Raw genomic sequence first — 23,760 nt, 5'->3', positions numbered from 1 at the left:
GTTCGGCAACTATCTTTACAGCAGTGTTTTTAGCTGAAGCCTTCCGAACTGGATAGGCCTCTGGCCACCCCGAGAACATGTCCACACATACCAACACATACTCATACCCATTACTTTTTGGCAGCTGGATAAAGTCTATTTGTAATCGCTGAAACGGGTAGAGAGGTCGGACGTGGTGCTTCATAGGGGTCTTTGTTGTCTGTCCGGGATTATGTGTCAGGCATATAGCGCATGCAGCACAATAGTCTCTTGCATAGTTGCCAAAACCTGGAGCCAACCAGACTTGCTTTGCCAGTAGTGTCATTGCATTTGCAGACACATGAGTAGGGTGGTGCAGTCCACCAACTACAATCGGATACCAGGCTCTAGGTAGACATATTAGTCCATCTTTCTTCCAAATTCCCGCTTGTTCTTCTGCCCCTTCCTTTTTCCACCTGTCCCTCTCCTCTTCTCCTGCATCTTCCTGTGCTTGTCTCAGTCTATCTTCAGTATTTTCTGTGGGGTTTACAGTATGAACCTGTTGTAAGGGTTTGACAGCTGCTGCTTTGGCTGCTTTATCAGCCCTATCATTTCCCCTAGATTCCCTAGTGTCGAGTCTCACATGTGCAGCTACCTTGATTACTGCTACTTCTTTTGTTTCTTGTGCAGCCTCTAAGATCTGTTTGATCAGAGAAGCATGTTTTACAGGTTGTCCTGACGCTGTCATGTAACCTCTAGCTCTCCAGATTACTCCAAAATCAAACACAATACCATGTGCATACCTAGAATCAGTGTATATATTAGCTGTCTGGTTCTCAGCTATTTTAAGAGCTTCAATCAATGCTGTTAGTTCTGCTTCTTGTGCAGACTGTTTCGGTGGAAGTGGTTCTGCTTTGAGAGTTTCAGATTCTGACACAACTGCATACCCTGTATGGAAGTTACCTGTGTCATCTGCAAACCTACTACCATCTATAAACAGCTCTAAATCTGGATTTTGAAGTGGTGTTTCGGATACATTGGGTAAGCCTACCGTTTCTTGTAAAATGAGCTCTGTACAATCATGTGTGTCTGTAGGGAAAAAATTTGCGTGTGGATCAGTGTCCTTATTCCCCCCTTCAGACTCGAGAGGTAGCAGTGTAGCTATATTGAGAGTCTGAAGCCTAGCAAATGTGATAGTAGAGGGGAGCAGCAAAGAACACTGCAGCCGCAAATGTCTGGCCATGGAAATGTGTTTTGGTTGGACCTGGTTTAATATCCCATAAACATCATGTGTAGTTTGAACTGTGAGTGGATACTCTAGGACAATTTCTGATGCTTTGTCCAACAATAGTGAGACAGCAACAACTACACGTACACAGGTTGGCGCTGCTCTAGCTACGGGATCTAACCTTGCTGAAAGATATGCAATTGGTCTTTGTTTCCCTGCATGCTTCTGGGTAAGAACTCCTGTAGCATGGGAATCAACTTCTGCAGCCATAAGCTGAAACGGTTTGGTGTAGTCTGGTAGCCCTAACGCTGGAGCTGAAACAAGGGCATCTTTTAATTGTTGGAACGAAATCTGACCTTCTTTTGTCAACAAATAAGGTTCACTTTTTACACAGTCATACAGTGGTTGCATTAGTTGACTGGCATGTATAATCCATTGTCTACAATGAGACACTATTCCTAAAAATGCTCGTAGCTGTTTATGATTTCTAGGCTCATTCATCTGTCTTATTGCTTCAGTTCTTTGAGGTGTAAGATGCTTTTTACCTTGAGAAATGCAATGACCTAGAAAGACCACTTTGGTCTGTCAAACTTGTAGCTTTTGTCTATTCACTTTACACCCTTCTTTTTCTAAAAAACATAGTAAACTCACAGTGGACCTTTCTGCAGTTTCTAGATCTGGGCAGCAAAGTAGTAGGTCATCCACATACTGCAAAATTACTACCTGTGGTTCGGGTTCAAACCTCTGAAGGACTGTTTGTAGGGCATTTGAATAAAGAGTAGGGGAGTGTATCATTCCCTGTGGAAGGCGTGTCCACGCCAACTGTTTGCCCTTAAATGTAAATGCAAACAAATGCCAACTATCTTGGTGTAAAGGAACCGAGAAAAATGCATTTGAAAGATCTATTACAGTAAATACTTGAGAACTGGCTGGTATCTGTGATAGTAACGTATGAGGATTGGGTACAACTGGGGTGATTGGATCTAGAACTTTGTTTATTTCTCTTAAATCATGTACCATACGATATTTGGGCATAGAACTCTTATCAAGAGTTCTCTTTTTGACTGGATACAGAGGAGTGTTAGCAGGTGATTGTATCTCTACCAAAACTCCTTTCTCTTTATATCCCTCTATCTGTTTTGTAATCGCTAGTTCCTGCTGGGCACTCACAGGGTATTGTCTGAGCTGTGGGAGAACAGTTCCTGGTTGCACAGATAGTTTTACAGGAGAGATATGCAATAGTCCCACATCGGTGTCACCCTGTGCCCACAGTGTTTCTGGGACCATTGAGAGGTCTAGATCTGTGGTGTACTCTTTTTCTTCAGCATAATCCTCAAAAGCCTGAATTCTAACATATTGTTCTAATGTTTCTGCATCATCAGGGATAGTCAGTATAACTGTGCCATCTTCCCTAAAATTGATGTTAGCTTGTAATTTCTTTAGGACATCAGTTCCTAACAAACATGTTGGGGCACCTCTGGCATACAAAAATCTGGATGCAAAACATTTAGGTCCTAATGAGACCTCTAGGGGCACAGTATATGGCAGTGTTCGAATTACCCCATCATAACCCTCAGCAAAAGTTGTTTGTTCTGAAATATCTTCCGGATTCGGAAGAAAATCTTGATTCAAAATTGAGGAAGTTGCACCTGTATCTATCAAAAATGGAATCTCTCTCCCCCCCACATTCACCTGTATCATAGGTCTTCTAGCTGGTAGGGAAGTTTGTAACACATCGAGTCAATCTGAATCTGGTATGGGACCATCTATGATGGTAGATTTCTGCTGGTTGTCCGTTTGGGGAGGGTTATTTCTGGGAACAAATTTGCCTGACTTTATATCTGCCAACTTCTTCCTGCACTCTCTTTGGAAATGACCTGGCTTTTTACAGTAGTGGCAAGGAAAGTTGTGTCTCACTCTTCCTCCTGTATTAGCTTGTGCTATTCTAACAGGCTTACGATTCTCTCTCATATCCATGACTATTCCTAAACATCGTTGTTTCACAATATTTGGTTGTTCAATTGTTCTCCAATCTGGAGTAGAGGATTTAAATTTTTCTCTGATTTTCGGATCTAGCCCCTCTATTAATTGTTTTGTAAAAAAGTCTCCTTACTGAAGCATCAGTCAAATCCAATCCTTCATCCCTAAAGCTATTTTCTAATTCTTGACTATATTCTTCAATACTTTGCCCAAATTTCTGCATAATCACACCCGTAGATCCCCTTTCCCTCTGTTTTTCTCTCATGAAAATTATTAATGCCTCTGTGAACTGGGTACCTGATGCTTCTGTCTGTAAGGCACCCCCTTCTGCCACTGGTCTATTGGGCTGTAGGTGTGTCGATAATTCCTGAAAAAGTCCGGGGGACATTTTCATTCTACATAATTCTTCCCCGTCCGCCCAGACCCCAGCATGAGTCTGCATGATTTGTTGTATATATTGTGCAAATCGGATGGGATATTGAGTGGGATCAGGCGCATTATGCAGGAGGGACATACCTTCAGCAGGGGACCAAGGAAAATACTGTCGGGTCTGGTGATATCTAGTTCCCATTACCCCGTCAGCACCAGGTTCCCTAAAGGGTCTTGGTACTACCCTAACAGGGGCAAGTACAGCGCCATGTCTAGGTGTACCACAGACTAGGCAATCATTTCTCCAATCTGGATTTTGTTGTCCACAGTGTGAACATACCCATCCTCCTACCCCACCAAGATTGGGATACAAGGCTGGAAATTGTTTTCCTCCTTCTGCTCCTCCAGATGGTACAAATGATTGGGCTTTTGGATCTAGGTAAGGTGGTGGGATTATGTCACAACTTTTTCCCTTCCCCATAATCCATTTGGAAGTGTCTGGATCATACTTCCAATTCTCCTCTTTAGCTGTTTTTGAGACCTCTATCATACAGTGTATGATTTCTTCCCACCCATTGTCTTTGATAATTCCACCTCGTTCTTTACTCAGTCTTTCCCATTCAGTGCTAAACATAAGTGCTTCTGAAATTCCCAATTTTTCTCTTACCCTTCTAATCTGACTTCTGACTGTCTTCCCACATCTTTCCTGTATGATATCTGCTGCTTCCACTTGTCCTAAGACGGTTTTTGTCTGTTTATTTCCCATTTTTCTTTTTTTTTTTCAATATTAGCTATTTCTACCCCAGGTGACGTTTGGACAATCACTTATCCTAGGTGATGTCTCGTTGCCTTCTCTCCTAGGGAGCTAAAATATTGAAGGGCTGATCTGCTCCATTCTTTCTAATGTGCAGAATGTACTTAAGTGCTATTATGCACGCAAACAGACCCTGCAACACCATACAGATCACAAAACTTTCTGTGTCAGTTAGCATACTTGTCCCAGGCTCATGGACCCGCGTCCTGGGCTCATTCTATCAAACCTTATCCAGAAATGAAGGAGGTTAAGCACTTAAATGAGAGTCAAGCATGGGCGGAGGTCTCCCCGAAAGGACGCAACCACATGACCCAGTTAGGCTGACTTCCGTGTATAAGGCTTATACCCCAACTATTTCGGCTTATTTTTCTACGCACTTTTGCTATTCTTTCACAACATACCACAACCTTCACTCTGTTCACACACTGCCAGGGACAGGACTCCTAAATCTATACAATATAGTAACCCGAGTTTTATAGGTATCTACTCACTACTAGACTAACCCAGCATGACACGGCTCATAGAGATCTTTCGGATAATACAAGGCAGATAAAAGAGAACTAATAATGTCTCTTACCTGGCCAGGTTTTTCAGTTCATTTGCCGTCCATTATCCCAGATCTCCATTGTCCGTATCTGCAGGTGAATCTCGAGCAAATACTCTCATCTCGGGTCCCTGTTCGGTGCGCCAAAGAAATGTTAAGTCCTTCTCAGTCCCTGGCTTACTAGAGGTAGGGATCCAGAGTAAATGACACGCAAACAAGGTATTGTGTGATCATATACAAGGGAAGCCCAGGAGCACATCTCTCTCTCTGGGCTTTGCCCTCCCTTTATATAGAAAAGAATTATTCTTTTACAGACATGCGCACAAGCGCTCATATTTCACTATCTCTTACATAAACAATCTATACCAGTCTTTATCAGTAGAAAGTTACATCATCTGGAAGGTGAATGAAAGGCTGCTATTGAAAGAAGGAATGCACACATGATTACTTCCATAAAAGGAAATGTCAAGTCAGCAGAAATGTATCTTGTTGTAAGCGAGATTTCTCAGGAAGAAGACAAGACGGATTCCTTTAGTTCAGTCTGATCTCCACAATGCTCTATGACCATTTCTTGTTCAATGTCTGAATCTTCTTCAGTAACATCCACTTGTGGTACATAGTTTTCATCATCAGATGGAACATATGGTTCATCCTCATGCTCAGAATCAGATTCTTCTAGCATTCGCATTATTTCGTCAGACGTAAATCTGTAAATATGAAAAAATGTAAAATAAATAATTTTCCGAAATACTACATTATTGGCTTTTCACAAAATTATACTAACCTGCAAACACGTTTTCTTGGATTATGGCGGAAACTAGATCCAGCATCACTATCACTCATGATGACTTGCTAGATGAATTTTGGCTTCGTATTTTGTGCTGAATATAAATAAAACATCGTAAAACAATATGTAGATACTAATTATTATCCATTTTTCGTATAAAAATTATACCTATAGTGATAAGTTTCATACAAAATATATGTAAGCCAAGTCCAGGCTGAAAGACAATTTGACTGTTCTGTCCCCACATAATGAGAATAAAGGTATAACTGGCTGTTAGATGCTGTGAGACTTTCCTACCTTCGTTTCCAAGAAATTGAAGACTTCACAAGCCTAGAAATGTGTGCTCACAGCAATGAGATGAACAGCAAAATGGCTAATGAGAGGAGGGAGGCAGGAAGACAAGTAGAAGCCACTCCCAGTTTGAATTAACTTAATTGACAGCAACATAAGTGACCAGTAACAACACTGAACAATAGATATCAGCATAACATTTGTAGCTGAATGAACTTTAGTTTCTGAAACCAAGTAAAGTCTTCCCACAGTGGAGGTATATGTGAAGGTACAATTGTACCTATGCAGCCTGTTAAGGTTGTAAAATTATGCAGCCTGACAAGGGTTAATATGTGGAAATGAACAAATATGTATTTAACCCCTTCCTGCATTTGGCCAGGAGTTTGAGCCCAATCCACAAATGGTAGATTCTGGCTATATTACATAGCTGGCATCTGTGACTAACAGCCGTGGCTGGAGCTGAGCTGCTGTTAGGCTAGGTTCACATTTGTGGTCGAGTCTGCAGCATTTCTCCTTCACCTCATTGGGGGACACAGACCGTGGGGGTGTATGCTGCTGCCAATAGGAAGCTGACACTAAGTGATACAAAAAAAGTGATCTCCTCCCCTGCAATATACACCCTCCTGCTGGCTCTCAGCTAACCAGTTCTTGCTTAGTGTCTGTAGGAGGCACATGGGTCTGTTTTCAGACCCCAACGTTTTTATTTTTTTGTTTATTTTTCTGTAAATTTTTATTTTTTAATTAACGGAGTGAAGGGGGCGACGGTTCCTTTCAAGGTTCCGATCTCCCCCGAACCATCAACAGGCGAGCACGGCGAGTATACCGCCCCGTACCCTTTCCTGCGACGTGGGAAGCCATGCCTGAGCTCACTTCAGGGGCGACGGTTCCTTTCATGGTCCCGATCTCCCCACACCAGCAGCAGGCGAGTACATGGAGTGTCGCCTCCATGTATCCTCTCCTGGAGCCAGGCCTAATGCCGGACAACTGGCCCTGTCCACCCGGACTGAACTCCGTGGATGTACAGAGGCCCCTCTCTATGGCGTCCGAGCAGCCCCCACTGTCCCACCACTGTGAAAGCGGATGGCACAAGGAGGCGGACGGTTCCTCTCCACCTCCCTAACGAACGGATGATGGATTGAGGTTTATCCCTGCACCGTCCACGCTGCACAGAACAGCGCTGAAACCCACATCCGCGGCGGCTCCATGCCGGGACGCGCATCAATGGTGAGTGGAAGGATTGTCCAGCACAGTCTAGATCTAAGGGATCTTGGTTCCAAACAGGGGAACGAAAAGTAAGATGGACCCTGGACCTCAAACTTCTAACAACCTTTGACATGGTCCTCCTTCTTTGGATGGACTTGCTTCGCTCAGCCATTACTTCAACAGAAAAAGGTGCAGTTTCCGGCATCCATCGACATTCGGGTTGCTTGCCCTCTGCAAATATTCCTTCGCCTTTCCATTCGTCAGCAGCATTTTCAAGTCACAACCTTGTCCTTCGGCCTTGCTTCCGCACCCAGAGTGTTCGCTCGGGTCATGGCGGATGTCATGTTTCTCTTGCACTCTAGAGGCGTGCTCGTCCTGCCCTGTTTGGTCTGTCTAGCCGCCCTTCCAGGACTACGCTGAGTCGTCTATATCTCTTGCGATACCTTCTCTCCTGGGCTGGCAGCTACACTTAGACAAGTTCTCCTCATTTCCAGCCCAGCAGATATCCTTTTTGAGGATGATCCTGCACACTTCTAGAAGGATGGTAATTCTTCCTCGAGACAAGGTCATGGCCCTTCAACAGGGAGCTCGCGCAAGGAGAGTTCTGAGGACTTGATTACTCACCCCCTCATTTCATTCGATTTGCTAAGAGAGTTCTGAGGAAAAATGGTGACGACAATGGAAGCGGTTTGCTTCGCTCCGCTCGTTTTCAGCAAGTCAAACAGACTTTCAGACAATAGTCTCTGAGCTCCTTCTTCATCCAGGGCCTTTCTCCCGGTTCAGTGGTTATTAGTAACTACCAATGCCAGTCTTTTTCTCCCTATCATTGTTCTGGAGATCCGAACGGTAGTCTTACAGCAGGTCCACTGCCTTCTGGCGGGTCACCCTATCCGAATTCAATTGGATAATGCCACGGCGGTGCCTTACGTCAGTTATCTAGCAGGTACCCACGGTCAGGCGCCATGACCGAGGTACCTCACTTTCTCTGATGGGCCGAAGTCTATTATTCGGTGATCTCGGCAGTATATATCCCAGAAGTAGAACTCTGAACGGCAAACAAATTCAGCCGTCAGGGTTCCGCCTCAAGTCAGTGGGAACTTCACCCCGAAGTCTTCCATCAGATCTGTCCTTACTGGAGCTCTCCAGTTGTAGGTGGGATGACATCCAGACTGAAGGCCAATGTACTCGAGTTCGTGGTTCGGCCTCGAGATCCAAGAGCCATCGCTCTCCATGCTCTGGTTCTGCCGTGGTACCAGTTTCCATAACTCCCCTTCCACTGCTTCCGAAAGCCTTTCGGAAGCAGAAAGGGGCCCCAGTGATCCTCAGAGATCCGCACTGACCACGTCCGTTTTTTGTTTGCGGAGCTAGTATCTTCTCGCCTTATCGCAGCACAACTGCAAGTAGGGACTTTCTCACAGGGAGTTTTCACACGTAGTTCTTCCCTATCGCATACCGTTAGATCATTGGGACCTTATTATTCCTGGGAGCCTTACAGTAGGCTCCTTTTTCATCCGGGCAGACTTTACTATCAGGGAAAGTCGTCCCGTTCTCCTCTGCGATATTCTCACTCTGACGAGTCTTCGGAGCTAGCTTCTCTGCTCTTTCAGACTTTTTTCCCTTATTACCTTCGAGGCAAGGTTGTCCTCAGACCATCTCCATCCCTTGTTACCAAGGTGGTACTGTATTACCACTGTTACGAGGTCATAGTTCTTCCCTCATCTCTTTTGGCTCCAGTCCACAAAATGGAATAAGATCCCCCATATTCTGGACGAAGTGAGTGCTCTGAGTAGGTACGTCTTGAGGACAGCGTCCTTCTGAAGGTTGGACGTTTTATTTGGGCTTCCTGACGGTAGAGGAAGGCTTCCTGACATTTTCAGGAAGAGTTTAGCCGTTTCATCGACCATGATAACATGGTGAATTCTTTTTACCATCCAGGAGTCCTTCCGTGCTAGATGTCAGCCTATCTCCCTGTCTATCAAGGGTTCTAGGCACCAGGCGTCAGCAAGGCACGCCTGCAAGCTTGCGGATTCGTCCAGTCCGCATGCATTCTTGAAGCACTATAATTCCCACACTTCCACAGATGTGAGTCTGGGCAGGCGGACTCTGCAGGCCGCGGTGGCGCACTTGTAAGTAGCGGTTACACAGGGCCTGATCTATTGATGTCCCCACCCAGGGACTGCTTTGGGACGTCCCACGGTCTGTGTCCCCCAATGAGGCGAAGGAGAAATAGGGATTTTTGTGTACTCACCGTAAAATCCTTTTCTCCGAGCCATTCATTGGGGGACACCGCTCCCACCCTGTTATTAGCTTATGCTTGTTTTTTAGAATATGACATGCTATACGCTCATATATTGTTATTGATCTCCTACTGCTTTTGCACCGAACTGGTTAGCTGAGAGCCAGCAGGAGGGTGTATACTGCAGGGGAGGAGCTAACTTTTTTTGTATCACTTAGTGTCAGCCTCCTATTGGCAGCAGCATACACCCCCACGGTCTGTGTCCCCCAATGAATGGCTCGGAGAAAAGGATTTTACGGTGAGTACACAAAAATCCCTATTTCGTACGCAACCGCAAGCGCATGGCAAAATGCATGATACCGCTGTGTTTTTTATCCGCATCAACTTACACATGACGGATAAAAAAACGCAACGTTTGCTTGCATTCACGTTGTATATGCACCTGCGTTTGTTATGAAAAAATTTTTCAAGAAGAATTTCATTGATGCAAGCCACTCCCAATTGACGTGGCTCATGGGATTTCTGTATATAGACCCTTATGCAAACACAAGCGAACGAATGTCCATGCGTTCCCATAGACTGTAATGGGTTGTTTTGACACACTCTTTCTTCAAGCATCCGCATCCGTATAGCGGCGGAAATTTGACGCCTCAAAAATTCTAACATGGTGCGTTAGCCGCGCCCAGCCGCACACTGCAAAAATACGCATGCGTGAGCAAACGCGGGTGAACGCATGCACCTGCGTCTACAATATTAAAGATATGAAATGAAGACACGTGCGGATGTATGCTTCAGAAACGCTGCGGACACAACCGCAAATGTGAAACCAGCCTAATATTTAATTTCTGCATTTTTTTGATCCGAGTTGCGGTATCTGCCCCTTTTTCTTTGGAGGTTTTTTTGCCTTGTCTTTTTAATGTAAAATTTTATATATTATTAATAAAACATTATAAGTTTGGTATCTCTTCATGTCCGATGGTCACCACCGTTACAGACTATAAGGTTTAATTAGCTACTAATAATACAATAGTAATGATGAAATAACATAGACGCAAGTGTTCAATCCGCCTGCATGAAAGTTGTGATAAGTGATTACAGCCTCTTCTGGATCAGCAAATGTAAGTATCATATTAGTTTTCAGCGCCACAAAATTAGTTAAGTTCAACTGATTTCGTGTCTGAATCAATTTGGGTGTAGAACAGTTATCATAATTTATTGCTGAGGATTTGCAATGGAAATGTAGCAATCACTTTGCGCATTTGTCTCATGCTATATTCTTCTAGAAAGGGGAGATTGTAAGGCTACACCAACTGTTTTTTGGCTGCATATTCCAGTCCAAGGCCTCGATTCATAAATGTTTTTTTGCACACCAGTTTTGATGAAGATTGCGCTGGAGTAAGATACGCCTCCTAATGATTTTGGTCCATCTTTCAGCTGCCGGCCAAAACTTGCTCCATCAGGTACTGGAGTACTTTTCTGTCGTAATTTACGACACTTTTGTGGTCAAACTGTTGATGACATCGCTGCGTGAGTTTGGCTCTACCCTCTCCAGCTAAGCTCTGTCCAGTTTTCAAAAAGTGAGTGGAGTTGGCCTGGACTGGCATAAAACTGCCAAAAGTCAGACATTTTTTGTGCTACCAAGAGTTGTCATCTCAAGTAGCTTTAGGCCATAAAACTGCTTGATGAATCGGGGCCTAAATGTTCTGAAATCTGAGCTGCATGACATATACTTGGCTAATGACTGGTCTGCAGCTGATCATACTGATGATAGATTCACATCAGCTTTCATTAGTTTATACATTTTGTCACCCATGGACTTTATTAATCACCCAAAAAAATTGATATAGGCGGAAATGATGAAGACTAATGTGGTCAGTTTGAGTCCTGTAGGATCCTACCCTAAAAGAACTACCATCAGAGGTAATATAAATCACCTCTGTTTATACACGGCATGACTGGACGGAGGGGTCACAATTTTTCCATCTTTAGGCGGACAGATGACAAGTGATTTATAATGAGAGTATAATTTATGAACCATTCTCTCACCTTTCGTTTCAGAGAGAGCATTTCATCAGTTGTTACTGGGAAGGGATCTCTTCATTAGTTGAGCGCCATGACCCGAGACGGCCTTATGCAGAACAGTACAAGATCGATAGTCGCCAGTTTGCATCCCTCTTCAGGTTGTGTTCGCCTTGGCCCTGGGGTTCTCATACTGAAGTTTTAGCAGAAAGGATGTTCCGGATATTGGATGAAAATCAGGACCTTCTCATTGAGTTCAAGTCTTTTGCATGGTGTTTAGGTAATTTTATTTGTGTATGATCAAAGTAAGGATTCTATAGTGTGCGGGTTTAGTTATGGAAGGCTGCCGTTATATGATCGATTGATATCCATAATGTGTTTTATTGATTTATTTTTGCTTTCAGACATTATTTACCATGGTGAGATGAATGAAAAAATCAAGTTGTTATATAGACTCCATATACCACCAGGTGAGATGTATGGATCATAAAAATATCAGCCTAGGTATGTGTACACAGGCTAATGTCATACAGATGGCTATGCCACCATGTATGTACAAATCAAAAGGTGACGAAAATTTGTCAGTATTGCATAAAAAAGCAGAATGTGAAATAATTTGAAAAGTTACTGTTGGAAAAGTGACATTGCTAGCTGTAAACCTTAGTTTGGTCTTCAAGGTATACCTTCAATGATGATCGAAGTGGCTTGTCCTGCCAGAAGTGTAGCCAGGGGTAGGTTGGGGGACATTTACTCCTCCAGAGGGCCTGCTGCTGTCATACAGTGAGCAAGGAAGCCTAAGGCCACATTCACACGTTCCTTTTTATCCTGCGGGTTCTCCCGCAGCGGATTTGATAAATCTGCAGGGCAAACCCGCTGCGGTTATCCCTGCAGATTTATCGCGGTTTGTCCTGCGGGTTCCGCTGCGGGTTCCGCTGCGGGTTCCGCTGCGGGATTTTACCCCTACTATTGATGCTGCATATGCAGCAATATGCAGCATCAATAGTAGTGTTAAAAATAATAAAATCATGGTATACTCACCCTCTGACGTCCCGATCTCCTCGGCGCTGCAGGCGGTGGTCCGGTTCCAAAGATGCTGTGCGACCAGGACCTTCGGTGACGTCACGGTCATGTGACCGCGACATCACCTAAGGTCCTGGTCGCATAGCAAACCTGAGACCGGACGGCCGCGTGCAGCGCTGAGACTTCAGAGGTGAGTATATCATGATTTTTTATTTTAATTCTTTTTTTTTTAATACAAATATGGTTCCCGGGGCCTGGAGGAGAGTCTCCTCTCCTCCACCCCGGGTATAACCCGCACATTATCCGCTTACTTCCCTCACGGTGGGCACAGCCCCATGCGGGAAGTAAGCGGATCAATGCATTTCTATGGGTGCAGAATCGCTGCGATTCTGCACAAAGAAGTGACATGGTCCTTCTTTTTTTCCGCAGCAATTCTGCGCGGTTTTTTTCGGGTTTTTCCGCATCATGTGCACTGCGGTTTCTGTTTTCCATAGGGTAACATTGTACTGTACCCTGCATGGAAAACAGCTGCGGACCCGCAGCGGCAAAATTGCCGCGGTTCCGCAGTAAAAATCGCATAGTGTGAACATGGCCTAACAGACTGCTTTCCTCTCATTACAGTCACAGTTAGGCTATGTGCACACGTTGCAGAATTGCTGCGGAAATTGTCTATGCAGCATCAATAGTAAAAAGATATAATGTTAAAAATAATTTTTAAAAATTGTGATATTCTCACCTTCCGGCGGCCCCTGCAGCCTTCCCGCTCCTCACGATTTTCCCGGCAACTCCCGTTCCCAGTAATGCCTCGCGGCAATGACCCCAAATGACGTAGCATCACTCGAGACTGCTACTTCACCACAGGTCATTGTCGCAAGACGTTACTGGGTAACGGGAGCATCGCGAGGAGCGGGAAGGCTGCAGGGGACGCCAGAAGGTGAGAATATCATGATTTTTTTATTTTCATTCTTTTTTTTTTGCAGATATATGGTTCTTAGGGCGTGGAGGAGAGTCTCCTCTCCTCCACCCTGGGTACCAACCGCACATGATCCGCTTACTTTGAGCATGGTGGGCATAGCCCCATGCCCCATGCGGGAAGTAAGCGGATCAATGCATTCCTATGTGTGAGGAATCCCCGCTATTCCGCACAAAGAATGAACATGCTGCGTTTTTTCCCGGAATGCGATGTTTTCATCTTTTTTTAAATGTTTGTATCCATTTTGCTGTTTTGGTCAACTTGACTTTTTTTTTGTTGACAGCTCTTACGGAGAGTGACCATGACTGTCAATCACCACTTAAGGGGCCATTGTTATCAACTACCAGACCATTGAAGCTTACAAAACCAAACAGTATGTGATCATTATTATTTCTCCTTGACCGTTAAATGTCTTGTTATTTACTTAGATGAAATTTCAAGTTTATGGTATTTACAGGTGGGGAAAAGGATTATCAAAAACAGCTAAAGCAAATGCTTAAAGACTTGGCAAGAGAGAAGGATAAAAGCACAGAAAAAGAATTGCCCAAAATGACCCAGGTATAGTCTCCTCTTCATCTCTGAAACCTCTGACGCAAAAGAAATCCTTATGTACAGTGGGGAAAATAAGTTTTTGATACACTGCTGATTTTTCAAGTTTCCCCACCTACAAAGAATGGAGAGGTCTGTAATTTTTATTGTAGGTACACTTCACCTGTGAGAGGCAGAATCTAAAAATAAAAAACAGAAAATGGCACTGTATGATTTTTAAATAACTAAATAGCATTTTATAGCATGACATAAGTATTTGATCAGCTACCAACCAGCAAGAATTCTGGCTCTCACAGACTTGTTAGGTTTCTAACCTGTCAGCAGAATTGTGCACAGTAACCTACAGACAGTGTCAGGTCGGCGCCGTTATACTGATTACAGTGGTACCTGGGTTGATGAAATCCATCTTGTAGTTGTTGTTTAATCTTTATTTGCAGTTTTCTGTTAATGATATTCTCATTCTCCATTGCGGCCTCTGGGGGGGTCTTCATGTGGTGCTCTGCTTACATATTCATCAGTATGGCTTATGACAGTCACTGATCCCTCAGGGACCTGCCCCCCTATTGTACGCACTGCATAGAATTATGTTGTTGTTTTTTAAATTGCATTCACTAGGGCGGCGGCACTTGCGCTTGTAGCACGATAAGTTGGATAATTAAAATGTTCAGGTTCTAGTAGATGCTACTGCGCAGGCACCGCCGTTTAGATTCCAGATTATTACCACCATTTGGGAGTAGTTAGAAAGTAATTGTACATATGAAATATTTTAATTTGTAACAATAATTGTATTTGTAATCACACTGACAGACTAAATTACAAATCAGCTGCTAAAAAACCCTTTTAAAACTAGTTAGGGCAGTGTGGTTCATAATTCACTTCATAATTCAAATTGATCAGCATACATATACATTGCACATATATAATATCAGATATGATTACATCATTTTATAGCATAGACATAACAAACATGCAGTGTAATCACAGTACTATCATTGGATCACAAGCATATATTTAAAGAGAAGTCAGAATTGTCCTGCAATACAAAAATATCTATTGATTGATGTATATATATTTAGAACCATTGGTAAACCACCATGGTGATTGGAACCACACTGCCCAGAACCCCCCCTCATGCCGCCACCGCCATTTTGCTAGAGAAAAAGAACAATTAGGCTCCATCAAGATGGCGCCTGCACAGTAGCATCTATCGGAATGATGCTACAATGCAGGGGCTGCCGTCGGTGCCATCAAGATGGAGCCTAATTTTTTTTTCTCTATGAAAATAGCAGCGCCTGCGTAGTAGCATGTATCGCGTTCCGATAGATACTACTGTGCAGGCACCGCTGGCGCCATCTTTTTTTTTTCTCTCTAGCAAAAAGATGGCGACTGCGCAGAAGCGTCTATCAAATTGCAATGGGTACTTCCGTGCAGGCGTGGCTGCCAGCGCTATTTTGATTAAGACATTATTTTTTTTTAACAACAAAACTAGATATCTAAATATCATGGAAACAGCCATAGTGTATTATCCACCTTATCATGTTATAGTGCCAGCGCCTGCCTGATGAATGTGATTTTTTTTTTTCTCAAACCATAAGGGTATGTGTCCACGGTCCGTAATGACGGCGCTTTGGACAGTGCAGAAAACCTGCTCTACCCAAAGCGCCGCCCCCTTCTGTACGCGCGGAGATTCCGGATGTGCACATATCATTGCACACATCCGGAATCTCCGCACCCCATACATAGGGCCCTGTGATTTACCTTGCGGTGACGCAGCGTTGCCGCAAGGTAAACAGACCTGCTGCGTTCTAAAAAGACGCGCCGCATGTCCGTAAACGCAAGGCCGCCGGATGCGTGTTCGCACGCATAGTGGAGCCGGGATTTCATAAAATCCCCTCCAATATGCTGTAACATCTGGATGCTGTGGATTGAACGCCACGGCTGTAAGCAGCGTTCAATCCGCAGCTAATCCGGATGTAATACGGCTTGTGGAAACATGCCCTAATTCTATGCAGTATGTAAAATAGGAGGCAGGTCAGAGAGGGATCAGTGACTTGTCATAAGCCTAACAGATGAATATGTAAGCAGAGCACCACCTAAAGACCCCCCAACCCCTCCCCCCCCTCCCCAAAAGGCCGTAGCGGAACACGAGCATATCATTAACTGAAAACTGAAAATATAGATTAAACAAGAACCACAAGACTGATTTCATCAACCAAGGTATCATGTTAATCAGTATAATGGCACTGACATGAGACTGTAGGTTACTGAGCACAATCCTGCTGACAGGTTCACTTCAAGAAGCCCTCCTACTCTACACTCATTACCTGTATTAATTATACCTGTTTGAGTGTGTGGACAGGTGTCTTTCATACAAGCACATTCCAACCTCTCCACCATGGCCAAGAACAAAGAGCTATCTAAGGACACCAGAGACAAAATTGTAGACCTGCACAAGACTGGGATGGGCTACAGGACAATAGACAAGCAGCTTGGTGAGAAGGCAACAACTGTTGACACAATTGTTAGAAAATGGAAGAAACACACCATGACTGTCATTCTTCCTCGGTCTGGGGCTCCATGCAAGATCTTGCCACATGGGGTAAGGATGATTGTGAGAAAGGTCAGGAATCCACCCAGAACTCCATGGGACGACCTGGTCAATGACCTGAAGAGAGCTGGGACCACTGTCTCAAACATGACCATTTATAACACACTGAAATGTCATAGATTAAAATCCTTCAGGGCACGCAAGGACCCCTGTTCACCTGGCCAGATTGAAGTTCGCCAATGACCATATGGATGATCCGGAGAAGACATGGGAGGTCATATGAGACCAAAATAGAACTTTTTGGTATCAACTCCACTTGTTGTGTTTGGAGGAAGAAGGATGAGTACAACCCCAAGAACACCGTCCCAACTGTGTAGCATGGTGGGGGAAACATTATACTTCTGGGGTGTTTTTCTGAAAAGGGGACAAGGACGACTGCAGAGCATTGAAGGGAGAATGGATGGGGTCATGTATCGTGAGATTTTGGCCAACAACCTCCTTCTCTAAGTAGGAGCATTGAAGAAAGGTCGTGGCTCTGTCTCCCAGCATGACAATGTCCTGAAACACACAGCCAGGGCATCTTAGGAGTGGCTCCGTAAGCAGCATTTCAAGGTCATAGAGAGGCCTAGCCAGTCTCCTGACCTGAACCCAATAGAAAATCTTTGGAGGAGGTGAAACTTAATGTTTCCCAGCGACAGCCCCGAAACCTGAAAGATCTGTAGAATAACTGTATGGAGGAGTGGGCCAAAATCCCTTCTGCAGTGTGTGCAAACTTGGTTAAGAACTACAGGAAACGTCTGACCTCTGTAATAGCATACGTTTCTGTAATAAATATTAAGTTCTGTTTTTCTATTGAACTAAATTCTTATTTCCTGCAATAAAATGCAAATTAATTATGTAAAAATCATACAATGTGATTTTCTGGATTTTTCTTTTTTAGTTCAGGTCTCTCACAGTTGGTGTACCTGCAATAAAAATTACAGACCTCTCCATTCTTTGCAGGTCGGAAAAATGATAAAAACAACAGTGTATCAGATACTTATTTTCCCCACCGTATAATCCTAGAGCCTTAAAGGTGTTTTACAGAATCAGATTTTTGGACCGCAATGTCATCCCCATTAAAAAGGGAACAAAATTAAGACTTCTCCCTATCCACAGGTCCAACAATGCTTTCCCACGGCTGTGGCTGAAGTGGTTACATCTCAACTACAGCGCATGTGACCACTGCAGTCAATCACTAGATATATCCGCCTTGTGCAGTCTACACTGATTTGCTGCAGTGGTTATGTACTGTACAATTCTATTTAGATATACAGGGCAGGTGTTTACATTTTAAAACTTTATGCTAGAGCCTTACGCACCTGGCTCCATGTGTATAGAGATATTGTATTCTAGAAGGATTGCTTATACATATAGTGATGATGGATGATGCTACTTTTTTTCATAAATGAAAAAACAAAGCAACAACTGTGCATGCAATTCTAGGCATGCAGAGGTACAAGGGCAGGGCTCTTGGGCATCTATAGAAGCGTTATTACTGATTTATATTGAAAGAAGCCGTGACCTAAGACTAATCAGACTATTTAGAAGATATATGGAGATCACATGAAATGTATGCTTAACAACCTTTTTATTAAGCACTTTTCTTTTATTTCAATTATCAGAAGGAATTCATTCAATTCTGCAAGACCTTGTACAGCTTATTTCACGAAGACCCAGAGGAAAACGATCTGTATCAAGCAATTGCCACAGTGACGACCCTTCTACTTCAGATTGGAGAGGTTGGACAGCGCAGCAGTAGCATAAGCTCAGGTAGTGCTTCAGATGAATTCGTAGATTCCGAAAATGGGGCCTGCTCATCAGACCATGATTGTGTTTTCTCCGAGACCACTAGTACGCCAGCCCACACACTCCCTGAAACTGACTGGGTTGTTTCTCTGGAACACATCTTGGCATCTCTCTTAACAGAACAGTCATTGGTGAATTTCTTTGAGAAACCATGGGATCTGAAGCCAAAGTTAGAAAGTGCTAAAATAAATCCATACAGCCTCAAGACTAATGGAATTAGCCAGCAGTCCCCCATGCTGCCCTGAATAATTGCAAATCTTGCGGCCTCCAAGATTTTAATATCTGCCTGCTAAAGGGACGCTGAAAGTGTTAACACCAGTAATAATCAATATGGCTGAGCAACTTGGACTTTCTTACTCCTAAATAGGAAGCTAAATAGGTCAATTTAAAATAGGAAGGAAACAATAACTTTAAACAGGATTAACTTCCATTTAATCCACAATGACATGTGGTTGAGATTTGCTAAGACGGAGAGATGCCTCAGAGGAGTGGCTACCACTGACATTCTTGAATTACCAAAGCACACTGGATGACGTCTCGTTCTTAAGATGCATCACTTTGGTGAAACCATCCGGAGGAGATGAGATGCCTTCACAACTTCCAAAACTCATTTGTATCCAGTATTGGCATGCCAAACATTTCTTATTGTTGACTTTTGTTCAGGGTTTCTGTCATTTGTCCCATGTTTTGTATATGTGAGTTCAAGTCTTGTGTTTGCACTAATAGTAATGTTTCAATGCTGGAAATTGAAACTTTTTATTCTGTTCGATTTGCATTTGAATTTTTATGTCGTTATGATGTCAACTTTTGTGCTTTTTGTCTTGGTTTGTGAAGAGCTGCACTTTTCAATAAATTTTTTTTTTTACATTGACTTCCTCTCAATGTGACATTTCAGCTTTTAATCTTCTGGTATCCTGTGGTACCCCAAATATGGATAAGTGCATTACGCAACAGTTCCAGAAGCTGAGCAAAACTACCTTTTGTTTCCCACAAGTATACCTAAAGGATGTTTACAGTGATGTGCAATTCACGATTCTGTATTTTGTCTGTGCTCAGACTGCAGCGTCCAGCCCGACTACAGATTTCCTCTTAGTTTCATCGATAATGCTGCAGAATTTGCGAATAAAGTCTACTGTGTGAACATGCCCCAAAGCTTAATTCACATATGGGGCGATTCATTAAGATGTTTGTGCTAGAATTCTGTTGTAAACGCCTTAATAAGTCCCAATATTTTACGTAATTCCGCAGTAAGGCAAAAATAATGCGACACTTGGTGTTCTGGGCAAGATGAGGCATTGTCACGGCCACCAGCCAATTTCAACATAAGTTGCACCACTAGAGTCACGTAACTTACTTTAGAAAGGTTTGCCAGTGCACCCTGGATATCAGACATTCCTGATTCATTGACCCTCGATCAAAGCACATTCATCAATAGATCTTGGAACAATAAGTTCTACAATTAGATGTTAAAAAAATGTTCCAGATTTTTCCCATACATACTGACAGCTGCAAGATGTGTGATAGCCTCTCAATGGAAAAAAAACCCTGTCTATATATGACTTATAAATTTTGAGTATCACACTGCTAGAATGATGAAACGGTCGAGAGATTCAAGCTCATTTGGTCTCCCTGCTACACTTTTTGGGAACTTTTTAGTAATTAGGAACCTTCTCCTCTTGGTCATATATATCTGCCTACCCTTTAACGCTTAACACCCTTGCTCATCCCCTTGCCCCTCTGTCTACTTGTATGTACCATATGTATTCCGCTTATTTTTTAGTTTGTTCTATATATAAGAAATTTGAATATAGCTATAATATATTACATATATACCACAAGGCTGATTTAGTCTGTTTTCATTGTAATCTGTTAATCCCTATTACTTTTCTCAGACCTGTTTGTTGTTGCTGTGTACTGTGTAATGGCTGTGTCTGACAGGAACATGGTCTGATCATACCACAGATCCTGACAAGAAGAGGATGCAAAAGATTATACATACAGGACAGCAAGGGATCACAGCTGCTGCCTGTATAAAAACTTGTTTTACCTCACAGAAAGAATCAGCTGTGATCCCATGCTGTGATGTCTGTATTAGTCCAGTCAAAATACGAAAAAAACGTACTTTACCCTGAATAAATTCCAAGAAAGCGTTTTATAGTTTTTTTTGGTAGTATTAGATGTAGGGAAAAACATACTAAAAGTTTACCAAGATAGGGCTACCACAAAGGGTCCAAATGTGACGTCAAAGAATATGGCCGCCAAAGCTGTAAAATGTTAAATGCGACTCGCCTTGCAGTGTCTATCAAATTGTCCACCTCTTGTCCACCAAAAGAAACGGATTATCTGCTCACTCTCGTACCAGTAAACTATGGCTGAATTACCAACAGATGGTTGGAATAGCAAGGGAGCTTATCGAGGCCGATCGTACAGGATCCTGGCTGATGCACCTTCATGCTGTAGCCGAATGTTTGCCCATTCTTGCAGCTGCTGGGCATGGGAACTATGTGAAGGCCGCCTACCTTTACCTCCAGTATATGATCACTCTGGAAGATGATATGCCACCAGTTTTCCATAGATTTATGAATGGCTTGCATGTTGTAAGGCGGACTGATCAGTACTGGGCAGGCCTGGGTGGCGACCTAGTCATCGAGCAAGCTCTGATGTACTCCCTAAAAACTGCAGGAGGACTCACCAGAGGAAGTGGAATGTCCAAACATCAGAGGGCCTTGTGGACTCGGTCTGTGCCAGTGTCCTCTTCCTACAGTGATGCAATGCAGGGTTTCACTTGCCAGAGCTTTGTCACCAGTGAACAACACAAGGAGGCAAGAACGTCAAGGACGAGAAGAGATTGTGAAGACCTGGAGAAAATTGTAGATAAACTCAAGACCTTTTCACCTTTCTCTGATGAAGTGTCTCTTCGCAACATTATCACCGGTGTCAATGCAAATAAGGATGTGAATGTTCATAACCTGTTCACCATTGGCAGAGAAATAGTGGCAACAATGGAGGGTCAATCACTGTTTTGAGTTAAGTCCAAGCGGTCAATGAAAGCCAAGACTCTGGCATCCAGTGAGGCTATTGACGTTGATAAGGACAAAACAGTAGACCCCGCTCTTTTGTTCCAAAGGTTTCTTGTGGTGTCTCAAACTGCTGATCTTTCCCTTGATGAGGTGATGGCCTATGAACTTTCACCATACCCACCATCCCTCTTTGAGGCAAAACATCTCTTACGCAAACCAAACAAAGCACAACTGATGGCTGCTATAAAAGAACAGAGTTCACATGACGCAGTACTCAAGGATGTACCCGAAGTGGTACATTATGTTCTTGACGGAGGTTCTCTTCTCCATCGACTGAAGTGGTCAGAAGGAAAGACATATTGTTCAATCGCTGAAGACTATGCATCTTTCACACTAAAGCACTATGGTAAGGCTACGATAGTATTTGATGGTTACATTGGAGGACCAAAGACTAAGGACATTACCCATCAGCGACAGCGCAAAAAACAAACAAGTAACAAAGTGAACATTGCTGAAGGAACGAAATTTGTCGGGAAAAAGGAAGACTTCCTTTCGAAAGTGGCGAACAAACCGTCTCGTATCAATCTCGTTTCACAGCGCATGAATGACAGAGGTTGCCACATAATACAATCAGAGGGGGACGCAGATATGGATATTGCTAAGGCAGCAGTGTCAAAGTCATCCAACAAAACTACTAGTCTCATTGGCGAAGATACAGATCTTTTGGTGTTGTTACTTCATCACGCGTCAACCAGCGATGGCAGCAAGCTTTATTTCTACTCAGATAAAGGGAGTCCTGCAACAGTATACGACATTAAGGTTATGAAGAAGTTCCTGGGAAACCATGCCTGCAGCAGTCTTCTGTTCCTTCATGCATTCACGGGTTGCGATACCACTTCCGTGGTTTTGAAGGGAGACTCGGTCTTAAATAGCTGTGCTATAATCTTTTCCACACCTAACAAAAACAGAGCTGAGATTGAAGACGCTGGGTGTAAAGCGATGGTGGCATTGTTTGGGGGCAAACCTGGAGACAATCTGTCTGCAATCAGGTATTCTACTCTCTGCAAAAAAGTTGGTTCAGCCAAAATCTTTGTTACACCTGAACGACTGCCACTGACCTCCTCTGTAACGAAGTATCATGCCCTTTGGAGTTACCTCCAAGTCATGCTTTGGATGGACAATGGTGAGGCCATGGACACTACTGAATGGGGATGGGAATTGCAGAACAACAGTCTAGTTCCATTGATGATGGATACTTCACCCGCGCCAGAAACACTTCTAAAAATAATTCACTGCAATTGTTCTCGTGGTTGTAGTACACTTCGGTGCACTTGCAAAAGACACAGACTTACCCGTTCACGGGTATGTGGACCATGTCAAGAAGGGCATTGTGACAATATGAGTGAGGAAGCAGTGTCTGATGATGAAAATAGTGACTATTGACGTGACACGCTTATTCAGTGATGAAGTAGGTCAAAATGCACTGTGTATTCTATAATTTGTAGAAATGTACATGTATGTCATGGATGACGTCATGACCTCGCCTGTCCATGTACAGTACAGACCAAAAGTTTGGACACACCTTCTCATGTAAAGATTTTTCTGTATTTTCATGACTATGAAATTTGTACATTCACACTGAAGACATCAAAACTATGAATTAACACATGTGGAATTATAAACTTGACAAAAAAGTGTGAAACAACTGAAATTATGTCTTATATTCTAGGTTCTTCACAGCAGCCACCTTTTGCTTTGATGACTGCTTTGCACACTCTTGGCATTATCTTGATGAGCTTCAAGAGGTAGTCACCGGGAATGGTTTTCACTTCACAGGTGTGCCCTGTCAGTTTTAATAAGTGGGATTTCTTGCCTTATAAATGGGGTTGGGACCATCAGTTGTGTTGTGCAGAAGTCTGGTGGATACACAGCTGATAGTCCTACTGAATAGACTGTTAGAATTTGTTTTATGGCAAGAAAAAAGCAGCTAAGTAAAGAAAAACGAGTGGCCATCATTACTTTAAGAAATGAAGGTCAGTCAGTCCGAAAAATTGGGAAAACTTTGAAAGTGTCCCCAAGTGCAGTGGCAAAAACCATCAAGCGCTACAAAGAAACTGGCTCACATGAGGACCGCCCCAGGAAAGGAAGACCAAGAGTCACCTCTGCTTCTGAGGATAAGTTTATCCGAGTCACCAGCCTCAGAAATTGCAGGTTAACAGCAGCTCAGATTAGAGACCAGGTCAATGCAACACAGAGTTCTAGCAGCAGACACATCTCTACAACAACTGTTAAGAGGAGACTTTGTGCAGCAGGCCTTCATGGTAAAATAGCTGCTAGGAAACCACTGCTAAGGACAGGCAACAAGCAGAAGAG

The 23,760-nt window shown here is 43.3% G+C and overlaps 1 protein-coding gene across 4 annotated transcripts in view; it reads left to right on the top strand.

Annotated features, from left to right (window-relative positions):
• TBC1D8 (TBC1 domain family member 8) overlaps positions 1-19,231 on the top strand; it is a 138,624-nt gene extending 119,393 nt beyond the window's left edge. For all 4 annotated transcript variants that reach the window (XM_069757599.1, XM_069757600.1, XM_069757601.1 and 1 more), the window contains 5 exons: positions 11,469-11,709; positions 11,834-11,899; positions 13,706-13,795; positions 13,880-13,980; positions 18,184-19,231. In XM_069757599.1, the coding sequence (XP_069613700.1) occupies positions 11,469-11,709; positions 11,834-11,899; positions 13,706-13,795; positions 13,880-13,980; positions 18,184-18,612 (927 nt within the window). In that variant the 3' untranslated portion in view covers positions 18,613-19,231. The remainder of the gene's footprint in view (positions 1-11,468; positions 11,710-11,833; positions 11,900-13,705; positions 13,796-13,879; positions 13,981-18,183) is intronic.
• The last annotated feature ends 4,529 nt before the right edge of the window (positions 19,232-23,760 follow it).

This window comes from Ranitomeya imitator, chromosome 3 (assembly GCF_032444005.1).
Source record: "Ranitomeya imitator isolate aRanImi1 chromosome 3, aRanImi1.pri, whole genome shotgun sequence".
In the NCBI taxonomy this organism is placed as follows: domain Eukaryota; kingdom Metazoa; phylum Chordata; class Amphibia; order Anura; family Dendrobatidae; genus Ranitomeya; species Ranitomeya imitator.
The sequence above is the reverse complement of the archived record's forward strand: the minus strand, read 5'-3'. Positions and strand labels throughout refer to the sequence as shown.